The 18,838-nt window shown below is 53.0% G+C and overlaps 1 protein-coding gene across 1 annotated transcript in view; it reads right to left on the bottom strand.

Moving 5' to 3' along the window:
• SLC8A2 (solute carrier family 8 member A2) overlaps nucleotides 1–18,838 on the bottom strand; it is a 37,942-nt gene continuing 19,104 nt past the window's right edge. Inside the window, exons 4-9 of the mRNA XM_021668544.2 lie at nucleotides 11,361–11,464; nucleotides 11,193–11,210; nucleotides 7,534–7,658; nucleotides 7,145–7,244; nucleotides 2,294–2,572; nucleotides 1–499 (exon numbers count right to left, since the gene is read on the bottom strand). Coding sequence (XP_021524219.2) covers nucleotides 123–499; nucleotides 2,294–2,572; nucleotides 7,145–7,244; nucleotides 7,534–7,658; nucleotides 11,193–11,210; nucleotides 11,361–11,464 — 1,003 coding nt within the window. The 3' untranslated portion in view covers nucleotides 1–122. The remainder of the gene's footprint in view (nucleotides 500–2,293; nucleotides 2,573–7,144; nucleotides 7,245–7,533; nucleotides 7,659–11,192; nucleotides 11,211–11,360; nucleotides 11,465–18,838) is intronic.

Here is an 18,838-nt window from a genome sequence, read left to right as displayed (position 1 = left end):
GAGGCCGAGTCCCAGGAGGGGAGGCTGAGTCTGGAGGGAAAAGGAGACCAGGGTCCAAGAGCAGGTTCGGCAGAGCCCCCCAGCCCTGGGCGGGCGGTGGGGCCGAGTCTCTGCGCAAGGCCCTAGAAGCCTCGGATGTGGCAGTACGCCTCCAGGCTGGCGAAGAGGATGTACAGGAGCCACAGGCCCAGGAAGAGCGCGGTGGTGGCGAGCTTGGGTCCGCGCGGGCCGCCCAGCTCGCCGCCGATGTGCGGCCGGCGCCGGTACAGCAGCACGGCGATGCCCACGAAGGCGAAGACGGTGAAGAGCGTGACGGAGAAGGCCAGCGTGCCGGTGCGCACCTCGAAGGGGCGGCCCTGCACCGCCCAGTACACGGCGGCCACCGACCAGGCGACGCCCAAGCCCAGGAACACGTTCACCGCGTTGGAGCCGGTCACGTTGCCGATGGACGCGTCGGCGCACTGGTCCTGCAGCGCCGCCACCTTGCTGGCGAACGTGTCTGCGGGGCAGAGGCACGCGGGTCGGAGGGGCTCTGCGCCACCCACAGGGGCGGGCATCCACCTGCTCCCTCCCGGCCTTCCCCGGTCGCCTGCTTTCTGCCGGCAGGGTGGGTTCAAGGCCCTGACCCCCACCCAAGAGGCCAAGTCCATCTCCACCCCTAGGCCTGCTCGCCATTAGAACCGCCGCCTGCTTTCTGTGGGACTCACTGCCCGATTTTTATGGGACTCTCAGCCAACTTTTTTTTTTTTTTTTGAGATGAGTCTGCTTTGTTGCCCAGGTTGGAGTGCATGTTGGCTCACTGCAACCTCTGCCTCCCCAGGTTCAAGCGAGCCTCCTGTCTCGGCCTCCCGAGTAGTTGGGATTACAAGGCCGCCGCCACGCCCCCAGCTAATTTTTTTTTTTTTTTTTTTTTTTGGAGATAGAGTTTTGCTGTTGTTGCCCAGGCTGGAGTGCAATGGCGAGATTCCGCTCACCACAATCTCTGCCTCCCGGGTTCAAGTGATTCTCCTGTCTCAACCTCCCGAGTCGCTGGGATTACAGGCGCCCACCACCACCGTGCCTGGCTAATTTTGTATTTTTAGTAGAGCCGGGTTTTCTCATGTTGGTCACGCTGGTCTCAAACTCCCAACCTCAGATGATCTGCCTGCCTTGGTCTCCCAATGTGGCTGGGACTACAGGCGTGAGCTACTGCACCCAGCCTAGTTTTTCTGTTTTTAGTAGAGATGGGGTTTCACCATCTTGGCCAGGCTGGTCTCGAACTCCTGACCTCAGGTGATCCACCTGCCTCAGGCTCCCAAAGTGCTGGGATTATAGGTGTGAGCCACCACGCCTGGCCGGCACAGTCTACTTTCTATAGGACATGCTGCCTGCTTACGATGTGACCCACTGCCCGCTTTCAGTGGGTCTCGCTGCCCACTTTCTGTGGGTCGCACTATCTGCATTAGGTTGGAAGTGCTGCCTGTCCACTATATGACTTGTATGAGATCAATGGACCCTCTATCTTTCTGTGGGATTTACAGCCTCTTCCTTTGGGATTACAGCTCATGCCTGTAATCCAGCACTTTGGGAGGCCAAGGCAGGCGGATCACAAGGTCAGGAGTTCACCACCAGCCTGGCCAATATGAAACCCCGTCTCTTCTAAAAATGCAAAAATTAGCCAGGTGTGGTGGCGCACACCTGTCGTTTCAGCTACTTGGGAGGCCGAGGCAGAAGAATCGCTTAAACTTGGGAGGCAGAGGTTGCAGTGAGCCAAGATCATGCCACTGCACTCCAGCCTGGGCGACAGAGCGAGACTCCATCCCCCCTCCACCAAAAAAAAACTTTGAGGTTCACTGGGCTGGTTCCTGCCATGTCCCCCAACATAGTTCCATGGACTCTTCTGTCTGGTTTCTTGGGGGATGGGGCATCAGCTTGTTGCCATGGAATCCACTGATTGGCTTCTCCGACATCCAATGTCTTCCTAGGAACCCCTCTCCCCATAGCTGGCTCTTCCCTACCCTGCCACCTTCTCTCTATGAAATCCATTGTTAGGTTCCCACCGTTTCCTGCCACCTTCGTTTTATGGGACCTTCCACCTGGGTGCTTTTGGGGAGGATTCTATCCACATCTTGGATCTAGGGACCCGCTGGGTAGCTTCTACCCTGCCCCACCTCCGTACTTCTTTGAGGCCACCACATGGGCGCTGTGTGACTCCTCCCACCTCATTTCAGCAGGATCCTGTGTTGCCCCTGCCTGGCTCATTTGAGATCTTACCCCACCCAGACTACCCCACCGCAGTCTCCCGGGGTGTTACCAGGGATGGAGGTGCCCAGGGCCACGAAGACAACAGCGTTGACAGAGTCCTTGAGGCCAACGGTGCAGCCGAAGTGGGAAGCGAGGTCCCCAATAAGGGCGGTGAGCAGGCCGATGACCAGGATGGAGACGCCAAAGCAGGCCCAGCCGTGGCAGTACTCGGTGGGGGGCACGCAGGCGAAGAGCACCTTCCAGAACACCGTCAGGAAGTGCATCACGTAGTCAAAGCAGGATGGCAGCCGCTCCTCCCGGGACCCGTCCTCCTCCTCCTCCTCGTCCCCTGTGGGCACACGACCCAGCTGGGGCACACACCCAGACTCCCTTCCTTGCCTACAGAGGCCCCGAGTCATCTAACTTCCTGACAGCAAGTCCCGCAGAATGAACTGCTTTCCCCAAATCCCTTGCACCTAAATGTGGCCAAGGCAACAGCTGAAAACAATGACATTCCCAGAATCCCTTGAACTTAAATATGGCTGAGTCAGCAGCTGAAAACAGTTACTTTCCCAGAATCCCTTGAAGCTAGGAGCGTGAATGGGCCCAGGTGAAAAATAGTTACTTTCCCAGAATCCCTTGAACTTAAATATGGCTGAGTCAGCAGCTGAAAACAGTTACTTTCGCAGAATCCCTTGAAGCTAGGAGCGTGAATGGGCCCAGGTGAAAAATAGTTACTTTCCCAGAATCCCTTGAACTTAAATATGGCTGAGTCAGCAGCTGAAAACAGTTACTTTCCCAGAATCCCTTGAAGCTAGGAGCGTGAATGGACCCATGTGAAAAATATTTACTTTCCCAGAATCCCTTGCACGTAAATGTGGCCAAGTCAACAGCTAAAAACAGTTACTTTCCCAGAACCCCTTGAAGCTAGAGGAGGCCATATTGGCCCAGCTAAAAATATCCAGTTTCCCAGGACCCTTTGCTGCCAATGACAGCCATACACCTAGCTAAAAATATTCCTTTTCCCAGAGGCCTTCACGACTACTGAAAGCCATGTCCACAGCTAGAAATATTCACTTCCTCAGATTCCCTGCAGCTAACCAGAGCCACAGGCTCTACTAAATGTACTCACTTTCCCAGAATCCCTTGCAGCTAGAGGGCCATATACCCAGCCAAAATTAATCACTTTCCCAGAATCCCTTGAGGCCACCAGCAGCTATGGCCTCAGATAACAATACAGTATTCACTTTCCCAGAATCCCTTGCAGTTGGCAGTTGCTATGTCCCCAGCTAAATGCTTGTTTTGCCAGAATTCCTCCCATGAGTGGCCATCTGACCCAGTCTGGCAATGAGATACAACAGAGGGTTTCTGGAAAGCCCTGCCTTTCCTGATATGGGCATTGGGTTACGGATGTGTTTTCTGAGCTTTGTAAAGGATGCCTCATGCTTAGAGCTGTATCACCTATTGTGACCTAATTTGACCTGCAGTGACTTTTTTTTTTTTTTTTTTTTTGAGACAGAGGCTCACTCCATCACCCAGGCGGTGGTGTGATCTCAGCTTACTGAAACCTCTGCCTCCCGGGTTCAAGTGAGTCTCATGCCTCAGCCTACTGAGTAGCTAGGATCACAGGTGTGCACTACCCCACTTGGCTGATTTTTTTTGTATTTTTAGTAGAGATGGGGTTTCTCCATGTTGTCCAGGCTGGTCTCGAACTCCTGGCCTCAAGCGATGTGCCCTCCTAGGCCTCGCAAAGTGTTGGGATTACAGGCGTGAGCCACTGCGCCCAGCCGACCTGCAGTGGTTTCTGTAACCTGAAAGCCCTATTGCACTGTTCTGTTTACCTTACTCTATGCTGGTTAGGATAAGCAATGAATGAGAGTGAATGGCCACACTTGAGTGTGCCACGCATTACATCTGGAAGGACGCTGATAAGAATGAATGTGACTCCTGAGCAGTGCTGACGCATCCCTAGATGATGTAAGACATGGCTGTGGTCAGAGCAGGGAGGCCACGCTCTTTGGGAGGGAGGGGGCTGCTATTATCGCATCACTATGTCAATTTGGGCTTCTGCCTGCCCTGCTCCAAATCCTTCCTTGGTTCTGCACTGCCTTCAAACCCAGGCCCACACGCCCAGGCATTCTGTGGACTCTGGCCTCAGCTTGCTAACCCAGCCACTCCCCTCTACAGGGAGGCTTGTGGTTCTGTCTGTCACTCTGAAGTCACCTCTCTGGTGTCCAATCCTGGATCCTGAATTGGTGTCTCTCCGGGCTTCCGGGTGCCTAGCTGTGATAAATAGTTAGACCTGCTTTATGGGAAGCCTGTGATGGCCGGATGAGTCGGTGCATGTAAAGTGCTGTCAACGGCACCTTGGACACCTCGTGTTATTACTATCGTTTCAAGTGTTATTACTGAAGGCCCTTTTTGGTGCCTGGGGGAAATTCAGAGATGCTCCACGCCAACTCCAGCCCGCAAGGAGATTACAGTAGGAAGGGAGGTAAAGATTCCTTTAAAAAGCAGGGTGGGACCCGACTCATCCCCTAAGGGAGCGAGAAGTGCCCTTCTCCCTCACCCCTCCAACAGCCCTGTGCTCGCACAGCAGAGAACCAAAAGGCACATGCTGGGCAAAGTGCGAAGTGACCAAGCGCCGACACAGACCCTGAGGATACATTAATTAAATGAGTTCACACGGGAAACACATTTCCAACCATGCCTGGCACTCAAGACATGATAGGGTCAGCTGGGCACAGTGGCTCACGCCTGTAATCCCAACACTTTGGGAGGCTGAGGCGGGCAGATCACTTGAGGTCAGGAGTTTGAGATCAGCCTGGCCAACATAATGAAAACCCATCTCTACTAAAAATTCAAAACTGAGCTGGGCGTGGTGGCGGTTGCCTGTAATCTCAGCTACTCGAGAGGCTGAGGCAGGAGAATCGCTTGAATCCAGGAAGAGGAGGCTACAGTGAGCCGAGATTGCGCCACTGCACTCCAGTCTGGGCAACAGAATGAGATTACATCACTTAAGGAAAAAAAAAAAAGACATGATAGGACCACGATTGTCATAATCAGATTATTATTACTGTTACTACTTGTGTTATGGTTGCCATTCTTTCTCCACCCTGATCTAATCACCTGATCTAACCACCTGGTTTTTAAAACCCACAGCCCGATGTACGCTGGGTCTCCACAACCACCACCTCACGCCTCGTTCAGTTCCGCCTCATCCTCTGTCTCCGCTGAGTTCCCAGAGGGAATGTTCTGAAGCTCAAAAAGCCCCACTGTTCCTGGGACACACCCATCTTCTGCTAGTTTCTCCAGCCCCTACCCACACCCCATCCACCCTCCCCTGTTTCCTCCCACAAGCTCTCTCTAGCCCCAGGGGCTCCCCCATTCAAAACCCTCCATGGCTCCCCAGTGTGTTCAAAATCCCACCCAAGCTCCCTACTGAGGCCCACAAGGAACCGTGTGGTCTGGAACCTTCCAATTTCCAGCCTCATCCTGGTACCTCTTCCCCCCGCCCAAAACCAGGCACCCAACCAAGAAAGGTGCCATAATCTTGCACACTCCAGAGCTTCTGTGCTTGGCTCTCCCTCTGCCTGGAACACCCTCCCTGTCTTCTCCCTCCTCCTGGCTGATATCTTTTCCCATTTGAAGAGTCAGCTCATAAGCCACCTCCTCCAGGAAGCCCTCCCTGACTTCCAGGCTGGGTCAGGAACCCCATCAGGGCTTTCCTCCAGGTCTCCCTTCCCAGACCTGCCTACTCTGGGTTGTCTCTTTCTTGTGACATGTCTGTCTCCCTCACTGGACTGTAAGCTCCATGAGGGCAGGGCCAGGACTGTCTTGGTTACTTCTGCGTATCCCTAGCAATGTCTCACACAGAGTCGGGCCCAGATGATCCCTCAGAAGTATGTCAGAAAGATGTGGCTTCAGAGGGAGACACCACTTTCTTTCTAGTGGGAAAGCAGTCTGCTGCCTCGTATTTTTCCATCCCCGAAGGCTGGTTTCTTTTGATCCCACTCGCCCAGTTTCTTTGCAACCACAATTCCTTGTCTTCCTTCAGTCCCCAAGAGCTAGGGCCTTAACGCTGATGTTACGTGAGAGACTGAAGCTCTGAGCTCTGACCTTGGACCCTCTCTGGACTCCCTGTGGGACTTCAGGCCAGTTCCTCCTCTGTCTCTCAGCCTCAGTCTCGCCAATCCGTAGCACAAAGGGCCAGTGCTGGCTTCCAAGACCTTCTGTGGGTCCATGTGTCATACTGTCTCTAGCCACAAGGGGGCAGTGCGGGCCCATCTGAGGCCAAGGAGGGTGGGGACCCGTGCAGGTGGGAGAGAGCTGGGTACCCTGGTAACTGTCTCCATGGCAACGGAGGAACCCAGGCTCTCTCTGGGTTGGCCACGCCATTTAACCTGTTCCCACACTCCTGACGCCTGATGCCAGGAGAAAGCCCAGGCCCGGACCCCTCCTGGCTTAGCCCGAGCCAAACCCTCCCAGCCTCCTCCTAGCAGCTCCCACCACCGCCTCTCCCGTCTCTGCCCTTTCTGTGTCCCGTCTACCTGCCTCCCTCGCCCTGGCCCTCTTCAGTTTGCACATTCATTCTGTCTCGTGTCTTCTCCATGATTCTCCCTGTGTATTTCTGTGTGTCTGTCTCTCATGCCTGTAGTTTTATTTTAGAGACAGAGTCTTGCTCTGTTGCCCAGACTGGAACGCAGGGACGCGATCATAGCTCGCTGCAGCCTCAAACTCCTGGCCTCAAGCGAACCTCCTGCCTCAGCCTCCCAAAGCGCCAGGATTCCAGGCATGAGCCACCGCACCTGGTCTGTTTATCTTTGTGCCTGTCTCTCCATTCATTTCCATTCATTTCTCCCCCTTTCTGTGTCTCTGCCTCTCCATCCTTCTCTCTTCTCTCTCCTCCCTCCCCACTTACCTGCGCTCACCGTAATTGCCTCTAAAAACTGCTCCCTCCATGAATGGGTCCCAATTACCAAGGCCAAGTTCGTTTTCTTGATGAGTTTATCCACCGTGTTCTGGGGACGAGAGGGTGGGGGAGAGGTCACTGCCCCTGAGCGAACCAGGGCAGCTCCACGTGGGGTCCTGGGTCAGGGGCTCATAGCCTGTGCCCAGGGGACCTCAACTTTCCACACCCCAGGTCTGAAGGCAAGCCAAGAAAAGGGAGGCATGTGCTGTCCGTGGTGCTGACGCGGGACCCCCGTTTAGCCTGCCCTCCTTGGGAAGCTGGTGGCTCCCTCGTTTCCGGACCCCCCCAAGGAAATGACCCAGGCCGGACTCCAGGAAGATGAGGCCCCGGAAAATCACCTTAAAATCGTACGACTCCTCGATGATGACCTCTAGCCGGCAGTTTTCCCCAAGAACTGGCTTGCCCATCTCTGCTATCCTCCGAGCCTCCTCCTCCTCGGCTGTTAGCTTCCTGTCCCCATCCCCTACAGCATGAGGGATGGAGGTTAGACTCCCAGGAGACCTACCCAACTGGGCCTGCCATGCCTTTACTACCTGTCCCCATAGTTAGAGAAAGCCTATCTCTTCTCCTCTGGAAAGCTCCTTGGTGACCCCTCCCAGCCTCACACCTGACCCCCGTCTCGTTCAACCCTGGGCCCCAGCTCCCAAGGGCTGGTCCATGATGTTTAGTTGGTGGGGTCTGGGGTTCACATGGTGGAGGCTGTGAGACCTTAGGCAATGCCTAAGCCTCTCTGTGCCTTAGTTTTCATATCTGTAAAATGGGCATAGTAATTAGTACCCACCTCATGGGGTGGTTGTGAGATTTTTTTTTTTTGAGACAGAGTTTTGCTCTTGTTGCCCAGGCTGGAGGGCAATGGCATGATCTCAGCTCACGGCAACCTCTGCCTCCTGGGTTCAAGCGATTCTCCTGCCTCAGCCTCCCGAGTAGCTGGGATTACAGGCATGCACCACCACACCCGGCTAATTTTGTATTTTTGGTAGAGAGGGGGCTTCTCCATGTTGGTCAGGCTGGTCTCGAATTCCCGACCTCAGGTGATCCGCCCACCTCGGCCTCCCAAAGTGCTGGGATTACAGGCGTGAGCCACCGTGCCCGGCCAGTTGTGATTTAAATGCGTTAATTTGTGTGAAGTGCTTAGAACAGTGCCTGGCACACAATAAATATTCAATACATGTTATTATTTTTATTATTATCACCAACATTATCATCATCCTCACCACCCTGATGGCAGAGGCCTGGTCTCTACATCCAATTTCTGGAAGCATCCTAGAGTGTGTCTGAGGTGGTGAAGAAAGGGGAGGACACCCGATCTTGGTACAAATCTTGGAACCAGACCCACCTACACCCTGGTTCTGAGCCCACTTCTCTCCCCAGAGTATGCTGACCCTTGACTCCAACCCAGCAGCAGCCCAACCCCAATTCTGGTCCCTAACTCTGAGCTTGACTCTCACTGTGACCCCAGATGGAAGCCTGTCATCCACACTGACCCCAAACCCCAACCCTCAACCCTGGATCTGACCTCAGCACAACCCTAACCCTAAACCCTAATCCCAACTCTAACATTCTCCATAACCTGGAACATCAATAACCCCAAGCCATACCCCAAACTCCATGTCCAGATCTAACTCCACGCCTACACCTGACCCCAAACCTCAGTCCGAACTCCCAACTCTGCCAGCATCACTCATGAGGAACTTGACCATGTGGCAGAGGCTGCTGTGTGTTCACCTGAACCTGTTTCCTCTCTCTCCTGGGCAAAGAGCTGAACTACGTTTCCCAGCCTCCCTTGCAGTTGGGCGTGGCCACGGCCTGAGTCATGGACACTAGAATGTGGGCAGAAATGATGGTCAGTCCCTCTAGGCTTAGCCCCTGAAAACCTCCCATGTGATCCTCCAAAGTCTCTTGCCCTGTTCGCCAGCAGCAAATCCAGCCACAACGCCAAAGCTCCCTGGCACAGTGGAGCCACACAATGGAATGGCTACATGGCAGAAGAAAGCCACCCACCAACTAGGAACATTCTCGTAAAACTTTGCCTGAGTGGCCAGGTGCAGTGGCTCATGCCTGTAATCCCAGCGCTTTAGGAGGCCGAGGCAGGTGGATCACCTGAGGTCAGGTGTTCGAGACCAGCCTGGCCAACAAGGTGAAACCCGGTCTCTACTAAAAATACAAAAAATTAGCTACATGTGGTGGCAGGTGCCTGTAATCCCAGCTACTCGGGAGGCTGAGGCAGGAGAATCACTTGAACCCAGGGAGTGGAGGTTGCTGAGATCACGCCATTGCACTTCAGCCTGGGCAACAAGAGCGAAACTCCATCTCAAACAAACAAACAACAAAAAAAAAACCCCTGAAAAAACCCAAATAACAACAATAACAAAAACTTCGCCTGGGCAAGATATAACTTGCCTCCCCTCCCCTCTCCTTCCCTCCCCTCCCCTCTCCTCTTTCCTTCCCTCTCTCCCTCCCTTCTTTGACTTTTCTCTTCTTTTTTCTTTTGAGATGGAGTCTTGCTCTGTTGCCCAGGCTGGAGTGCGGTGGCTTAATCTTGGCTCACTGCAACCTCCACTTTCTGGGATCAAGCGATTCTCCTGTCTCAGGCTCCTGAGTAGCTGGGGTTACAGGTGCCCACCACCACACCCAGCTGATTTTTGTAATTTTAGTAGAGATCAGGTTTCACCACATTGGTTAGGCTGGTCTTGAACTCCTGACCTCAAGTGATCCATCCTTGGCCTCCCAAAGTGCTGAGATGACAGATGTGAGCCAGTGTGCCCAGCCGATAAATAACTTTTCTTGTGCTAAGCCCCTGGGATTTGTGGATCAGTTTGTTACAGCAGCATGTATGGCTTCCTCCAACAAATACAATCTTCAGTCTAACCCTAATCCTAACCTCCGATCCCAATTCTGATCTTGACTCCAAAACGACTCTGTCCAGCTCCAAGCCACTGACCCTAGCCCCAACTCTTACTCCAATCTCTGACCTTGGCCCCAATTCTAACCCAAATTTCTCAAACTCTCTTACTCACCTCAAAGTCCAACTTTAGCTCTGACCTACATCTGACTCCAATTCTGATCTGATCCCACCAGAAACCCAAGAAACAACCTCCACCTTGTCTCTCACCTTAGCACGGTCCTAACACCAATCTCCAATCCAGACCCCAGCCCACTCCTATCAACCCCAGACTGGACCCTCTCTGACCCCACTCACAAACCCAGATCTGATTTTTTTTTTTTTTTTTTTTTTTTGAGACGGAGTTTCGCTTTTGTTACCCAGGCTGGAGTGCAATGGCACAATCTCGGCTCACCACAACCTCCGCCTCCTGGGTTCAGGCAATTCTCCTGCCTCAGCCTCCTGAGTAGCTGGGATTACAGGCACGTGCCACCGTGCCCAGCCAATTTTTTGTATTTTTAGTAGAGACGGGGTTTCACCGTGTTGACCAGGATGGTCTCGATCTCTTGACCTCGTGATCCACCCGCCTCGGCCTCCCAAAGTGCTAGGATTACAGGCGTGAGCCACCGCGCCCGGCCCAGATCTGATTTTATGACTTACAACCCTGACTACAGACATAATCTTCTTCCTTTTTTTTTTTTTTTAAGATGGGGTCTTGCTCTGTCGCCCAGGCTGGAGTGCAGTGGCGTGATCTTGGCTCACTGCAACCTCTACCTCCCGGGTTCAGGCAATTCTCCTGCCTCAGCCTCCCAAGTAGCTGGAATTCCAAGTGCCATCACACCTGGCTAATTTTTGTATCTATAATAGAGACGGGGTTTCACCGTGTTACAGACATAATCTTGACCTCCAAAACGCTAACTGTAATCCCAAACTCACACAGGCACTACCAACTCTCAGGCCTGCTCCCAGCCTCCCCCAGTCCTGAATCTGCCTTTATCTCACCTCCAGTCTGCCTCAAACCCATCCTGGAAGGGTAGCTTTGGGGCTGGGACCCTCCCCCAGGGCCCACTTCCAGTCGCTCCTCCCCACTAAGAGCCCAGAGGTGACTTCACTCACCTTGATTGAGTAGCAGAGCTGGGGAGAGACAGAGACAGGCAGACCGTGAGATCAGTCCCCAACAAAGCTCAGATCCACGAGCTTTAAGGAGTGCCCGAAATTGAGCCCCCGAAAGTCCCCCAACCCTGGACCCCTTACCTCTCCCACTGCCCAGTGGTCACCCCTCACCTGAAATCCCTCGCTTAAGCCACTGGGGCTGGCCCAGCTCAATGAAGAAGTTATCCTTTTTCTCATATTCCTCGTCATCAACTATCTTCACCTGCAGAGTTTTCCTGTGTGGGCGGAGGGGGAGACAGAACACCCAGCATGAGGCCCCCTCCCCAGAATCACCAGGCAGCCTCCTAGCAGACACCCAGTTTTCTGGTCACCTCCTCCGTCCCAGCCTCCACAATCTCATTTAGTCCTCATCACTACTCAGGGAGGAAGGCTCTATTATCACCCCATTTGGCAGAAACAAAACCGGGCACTGGTGAGGAAGCTGAGAGCGATTAAAGTAAAGCATTCCAGGCGCGGTGGCTCATGCCTGTCATCAAAGCTCTTTGGGAGGCCGAGGAGGAAAGATTGCTTGAGGCCAGGAGTTCGAGACCAGCCTGGGCAATACATCAATACCCCATCTTTGTTTATATTAAATACATATATATATATTATTATTATTATTTTTTTTTTTTTTTTGAGACAGAGTTTCGCTCTTGTTACCCAGTCCGGAGTGCAATGGCGTGATCTTGGCTCACCACAACCTCCGTCTCCTGAGTTCAGGCAATTCTCCTGCCTCAGCCTCCCAAGTAGCTGGGACTACAGGCGGGCGCCACCATGTCCAGCTAATTTTTAGTAGAGACGGGGTTTCACCATGTTGACCAGGATGGTCTCGATCTGTTGACCAGGATGGTCTCAATCTCTTGACCTTGTGATCCACCCGCCTCAGCCTCCCAAAGTGCTGGGATTACAGGCGTGAACCACCGCGCCAGGCTATATTAAATATTTTATTTCAAAAATAAAGTAGGCCGGGTACGGTGGCTCACGCCTACAATCCCAGCACTTTGTGGGGGTTGAGGCAGGCGAATCACCTGAGGTTGGGAGTTCGAGACCAGCGTGACCAACATTGGAGAAACTCCGTCTCTACTAAAAATATATAATTGGCTGGGCATGGTGGTGCATGCCTGTAATCCCAGCTACTTGGGAGGCTGAGGCAAGAGAATCGCTTGAACCCAGGAGGCAGAGGCTGTGGTGAGCCAAGATCAGGTCATTGCACTCCAGCCTGGGCAACAAGCATGAAAGTCTGTCTCAAAAAAATAAATTAATTAAATTAAAAATAGAGTAAAGCAGTATGAGCTCATGGTTGAGATAGGATTTAAACTCAGCGCTGTCAGAATCGAGACTGTTGACCCCTCCACTCCAGCCCAGCCACGATCGTCTCCCACCCAGACTGCTGCAGTTGCCTCCTAAACAATCCCATGCTTCAGCTTCACCCCCCACAGTCTGTTCTTCCAAGAGCAGCCAGAGCGATACTGATAGAATCAGAGTCAGACTGGGTCCCTCCCCCGTGCAAAACATTTGCATGGCATCCATCTCTCACAGAATGAAAGCCGAAGTCCTTAGAAGGGCCCACAAGGCCCCCTGCCATCAGGCACTCATTCCCGTTCTGGCCTCCTTGCTATTCCTTGAACCAGCCAGGCCTGCTCATGCCTCAGGGCTTCTGCGCTGGCTGTTCCCTCTGCTCGGAACACTTTTCCCCTGAGCTCGCTTCCTCATTCTTCCAGTTCTCTATTCAAACTCCACCTCCTCAATGAGACCCACTCCTTCCATCTTTTTTTTTTTTTTTTTTTTTTTTGAGACGGAGTTTCGCTCTTGTTACCCAGGCTGGAGTGCAATGGCGCGATCTCGGCTCACCGCAACCTCCACCTCCTGGGTTCAGGCAATTCTCCTGCCTCAGCCTCCTGAGTAGCTGGAATTACAGGCACGCACCACCACGCCCAGCTAATTTTTTGTATTAGTAGAGACGGGGTTTCACCATGTTTACCAGGATGGTCTCGATCTCTTGACCTCGTGATCCACCCGCCTTGGCCTCCCAAAGTGCTGGGATTACAGGCTTGAGCCACCGCGCTCGGCCTCCTTCCATCTTATTTAGTAGTGAACTCCCTCGTTCATCCCACCCCAGCACTCCCTTACACTGCTCTGTTGTCTTTCTTTTTAATGTATTTATTATTATTTTTGGAGACAAGGTCTTGCTGTGTCACCCAGGCTGCAGTGCAGTGGTGCAGCCATAGCTCACTGAAGCCTCAAAGTCCTGGGCTCAAGCGATCCTCCCGCCTCAGCCTCTCATGTAGCTGGGACTACAGGCATGCACCACCATGCTCAGCTAATTTTTTTTTTTTTTTGAGATGAAGTCTTATTCTGTTGCCCAGGCTGCAATCTTGGCTCACTGCAACCTCTGCCTCCCGAGTTCAAGCGATTCTCCTGCCTCAGCCTCCCGAGTTGCTGGGATTACAGGCACCCCCCCCCACCACACCCAGCTAATTTTTGTAATTTTTTTTTTTTTTTTTTTTTTTTTAGACGGAGTTTCACTCTTGTTACCCAGGCTGGAGTGCAATGGCGCGATCTCGGCTCACCGCAACCTCCGCCTCCTGGGTTCAGGCAATTCTCCTGCCTCAGCCTCCTGAGTAGCTGGGATTACAGGCACGCGCCACCATGCCCAGCTAATTTTTTGTATTTTTAGTAGAGACGGGGTTTCACCATGTTGCCCAGGATGGTCTCGATCTCTTGACCTCGTGATCCACCCACCTCAGCCTCCCAAAGTGCTGGGATTACAAGCGTGAGTCACCACGCCCGGCCCATAATTTTTTTTTTAGTAGGTTTTGCCATGTTGGCCCGGCTGGTCTCGAACTCCTGACCTCAGGTGATCCACCCGCCTTGGCCTCTTAAAGTGCTCACAGGTGTGAGCCATTGTGCATGGCCTGCTCAGCTAATTTTTCACTTTTTGGTAGAGATTGGGTCTCACCACATTGCCCAAGCCGGTCTTGAGCTCCTGGCCTCAAGTGATCCTCCCATCTTGACCTCCCAAAGTGCTGGGATTACAGATGTGAGCCATGGCACCTGGTCTGTCTTCTTTAAATATCACCTTCTAACACCCTCTAACATTTATTTAGTTTATTGTTTATTATTTACCATTTGCCTCCCCATTTTAAAATTTAAGTTCCCCCAGGTAAATTCATTTATAGGTTTTTTTTTTTTTTTTTTTTTTTTTTTGAGACAGAGTCTCACTCTGTTGCCCAGGCTGGAGTGCAGTGGTGTGATCTTGGCTCACTGAAACCTCCACCTCCTGGGTTCAAGCAGTTCTCCTCCCTCAGCCTCCTGAGTAGTTGGGATTACAGGTGCCCACCACCATGCCCAGCTAATTTTTTTTTTTTAAGGCAGAGTCTTGCTCTGTCACCAGGCTGGAGTGCAGTGGCACCATCTCGGCTCACTGCAACTTCTACCTCCTGGGTTCAAGCAATTCTCCTGCCTCAGCTTCCCGAGTAGCTGGGACTACAGGCGCCTGCCACCACACCCGGCTAATTTTTTGTATTTTTAAGTAGAGATGGGGTTTCACCACGTTAGCCAGGATGGTCTTCATCTCCTGACCTCGTCGTGATCCACCCACCTCAGCCTCCCAAAGTTCTGGGATTACAGGCAAGAGCCACTGCAACCAGCCCTCTAATATTTGTATTTTTAGTAGAGATGGCGTTTTACCTCATGATCCGCCTGCCTCGTCCTCCCAGAGTTCTGGGATTACAGGTGGGAGCCACCGTGCCCGGCCAGTCCATTTACTTTTTTTTTTTTTTTTTAATCTGTCTCCAACAGCCAGAACAGTGCCTGGCATGGAGCAAGCCCTGAATACATATTTTGCTAACTCCAATCCTTCAGCACAGAAAAACCTCAGTTTCCTGCTCTCCATCCCAACCAGATTTGGAGAATTAACCAAATGCTGATGCTAACTGATTTTCTCAGCATCTCTGCTCCTGTGGTAACCAGTGGGTGGTAGCAAACAGCCAGAAGTTACCTGTCACCTCCAGGCACACAACCCACCTGCCTCAACCCCGAAGACCCACAACCCCAGAATGCCCACAGCTCTGCCACTGGCAACTCTTCTGGCTGTAGGAACTATGTAGTCCCACAAGGCCTGGCCCCAGAACCCAGAAACACAAACACCCGGCCCACACAGTCACCCAATCGAGGAAGCACAGCCGATCACACCGCCCACACCCACACGCCATCACACCCTGCAGCCGTTCCCAGTGCAGTGGCAAGACTGCACGGACCAGATGCCCATCAGTTAGCACGACTCCCCCACCACAGCCTTGGCGACATCGCCACCCTGCAGCCCCCCACTGCGGTACGCTCCTACCTTCTATCTCACTCCTAACGCCTCTTGGTGTCTCTGTTTACTTCCTTCAGCGCCTACATCTCTGTCCCCACATTTTCCATCTTCTTTTCTCTGCCTCTCTCGGGTTCTCTGGGTCTCTCTCTCCATCTCTGACTCTTTCTGTCTCTCTGATTCTCCAGCAGTCTCTCTCTCTGACTCTGACTCTCTCTGTTCTCTGTCTCAGTCTCTTCTCATCTCTCTGCCCTCCCTTTTTTTGAGACAAGGTCTCACTCTGTTGCTCAGGCTGGAGTGCAGTGGCATAATCATGGTTCACTGCAGCCTTGATCTCTAGATCTCAAGCAATCCTCCCACCTCAGCCTCCTAAGTAGCTGGAAATTTAAGTGTGCACCACCACCACACCTGGCTACTTTTCAATTTTTTTATATAGACAGGATCTCACTATGTTGCCCAGGCTAGTCTTGAACTTCTGGGCTCAAGTGATCCTCCCGCCTTGGCCTCCCCAGTGCTGGGGTTACAGGTGTGAACTACCTCACCTGGCCTGCCCTTCTTTATCTGGATTCTTCTCTCCCTGTCTCTGTCTCTCAGAATCTAAAGAATGGAGTAACCAGGCCGGGCATGGTGGCTCACACCTGTAATCCCAGCACTTTAGGAGGCCAAGGTGGGCAGATCACAAGGTCAGGAGATTGAGATCATCCTGGCTAAATGGTGAAATCCCATCTCTACTAAAAACACAAAAAATTAGCCAGGCATGGTGGTGTGAGCTCCCAGTACTCAGGAGGCTGAGGCAGGAGAATCGCTTTAACCTGGGAGATGGAGGTTGCAGTGAGCCGAGGTTGCGCCACTGCACTCCAGTCGTCGCCACAGAGGGAGACTCTGTTTAAAAAAAAAAAAAAAGAATGGAGTAACCAAAGTCAATGTACTTCTAGCAGAAGAGTTTCAGTCAGGCAGTCATTCAAAAGACGCATCTCAACACACAAACATGCACAAGACACAGCGACACCCGCGCAAGGACAGGCACACACAAGCCGGCCATGTGGGGACACCCGCCTACCTCCACCCTACTGATTTCAGGATATTTTCAATTTTCTGTGGGTGGAAAGAAAGGGCCGCCCCCGACCTCAGCATGGGCTGGGAGCTGTCCGCGGTGCTGAAATGTTGGGGACAGAGGGGAGGGAGGGTCTCCTGAGACAGGCTCCTCACACACTCGGCACAGACAGCTGCCGACACAGTGACACGCTGACAGAGTGACACACACACACATACACACCTCTGTCACTCACTCTCGCAGGCACGCTGCGATCCACTGACACACAGTGACTGGCGTGCAGGGACACGCACGTCAACTGCGCCCTGGCAGGCGCGCCCTCAGGGGACCCAGACGCAGGAGAATCTCAATACGCAGGAAACAGTAAGAGGGACTCGAGCTAGACCTAGGCAGGACTTCCTGAGATCACAGGAAGCAGACTTCCTCCCCAGCCTGCCCCCTGGTTTCCTGAAAACTCCACTCTCCTGCCCTTCTCCGCTGCCAGCCTCTGATCTCAGACCCAGTCTCCTCCTCATCTTGTCTCTCACTGACCCAAACTTTCCCTTCTCTCTGCAGCATCGTGAGACCCTCTCCTTCCCTGGGTCCGACTCTCTCTCTCTTCCATACGTGTCTTTATCGCCTCTGCGTCTACCTTTCAGCCTCCCTCCATCTCAGTCTCTTAACATCCATCTCTCTGCCTCTGTGTCTCTTCCTTTTGTGTCTTTTTTTGTTTTTTGAGACAGGGCTTTGCTCTTGTTGCCCAGGCTGGAGTGCAACGGTGCGATCTTGGCTTACTGCAACCTCCACCTCCTGGGTTCAAGCAATTCTCCTGTCTCAGTCTCCCGAGTAGCTGGGATTACAGGTGCTGCCACTATGCCCGGCTAATTTTTGTATTTTTAGTAGAGATGGGGCTTCATCATATTGGTCAGGCTGGTCTCAAACTCCTGATCTCAGGTGATCCGCCCACCTCGGCCTCCCAAAGTGCTGGGATTACAGGCGTGAGCACCTGGCTTCTAAGTTCCTGTCTTTCTGTGTCTCTGTCTCTCTATTCTGTCTCTGTTTCTCTCTCCACTTCTCGCTGTCATTCTGTCTTCAGCTGTCCCTGGGTCTATCTCTGCATCTCTGTCTCTATGTCTCTCGTGCTCTCCCTGCCACCCCATCTCTATGTGTCTCTCCATCTCCGAGTTGGTCCTCCAGCCCAGCTGCTTCAAAGCACCTCTAATCAGCGCCTGCCCATCAGAGGAAGAATGAGTTTCCCTAAACACTAATTAGCCTCCTGATCTCTGTCTTCTGAAGCCATATCTGGGAGCTGGGGAAGCCATATCTGGGAGCTGGGGTGGGGAGTAGGGGGACAGAAGGTGTCCCAGCCTGGGGAAGCCGTGTGGGGGAGGAGAGGGCCTATGGGGTTGCAGTAGCAGGAAGAAAGCAGGTTAAACTACAAGAAAGACTGGAAGAAGCAGAAAGAAAACTGTCTCCATTCCCCCTATCTCTTGGATGTGAGAGAGGGGGCTGGGATAGTGCCTCTCACAGTCCCGAACCCAAATTCTCAGCAACCCTGAGAGGGAGACCAAGCCAGACAGAGAGAGAGATGGAAAGGTGTGGAGAGTGTGTCTGAAATATAAGCTGAGTCAGAGAGCGAGGTGCTGGGGACAGAGAGCCACAGATGAACAGAGATGCAGAGACCCAGAGAGAGACAGCCCAGGGAGCGAGAGATGCAGAGATGCAGAGGGAGAGACGGAGAGACAGAGAGCGGTGTGAGAAGCTGAGCGCTTCCCGAGGCGGAGGCGCAGAGGCTGGGAAGAGGAGGGCGGGGGAGCGCAGTGGGGACTCCGCTTGAGTAGGAGGCGCGTGGGCGGCACGGAGGAGGTAGACAGACGGGGAGTGCGTGGGTGGAGGGTAGCGGGCAGAGGAGGGGCAGGCGCTGCCTGCATCCCGGCCAGGCGGGTGGAGGAAGGTGAGGCTGCAGGCACACGTTGGGGGACACTCAGGCATCTGTGTAAGGAATGGCCGGGGGTCTGGGCATGAGAGCAGCCTTGACCTTATAATTTAGTGTACGCATCTGTGACTTTATGTGTGTCCGCATGTGTCTTTTTAAAAATTATTTTTTAATTTAGAGACAAGGTCTGGCTGTCTCCCAGGCTGGAGTGCAGCGGCGTGATCACAGCTCTCACACCTAGCCATCCTCTGTCTTGGCTTCAGTGCGCACCACCATGCCCAGCTAATTTTAACAAAATTTTAGTAGAGGCTGCTCTCCAACTCCTA

The sequence above is a fragment of the Aotus nancymaae genome, unplaced genomic scaffold, assembly GCF_030222135.1.
Source record: "Aotus nancymaae isolate 86718 unplaced genomic scaffold, 86718_ANA_hifiasm-v0.15.2.pri h1tg000028l, whole genome shotgun sequence".
Classification (NCBI taxonomy): Eukaryota; Metazoa; Chordata; class Mammalia; order Primates; family Aotidae; genus Aotus; species Aotus nancymaae.
The sequence above is the reverse complement of the archived record's forward strand: the minus strand, read 5'-3'. Positions and strand labels throughout refer to the sequence as shown.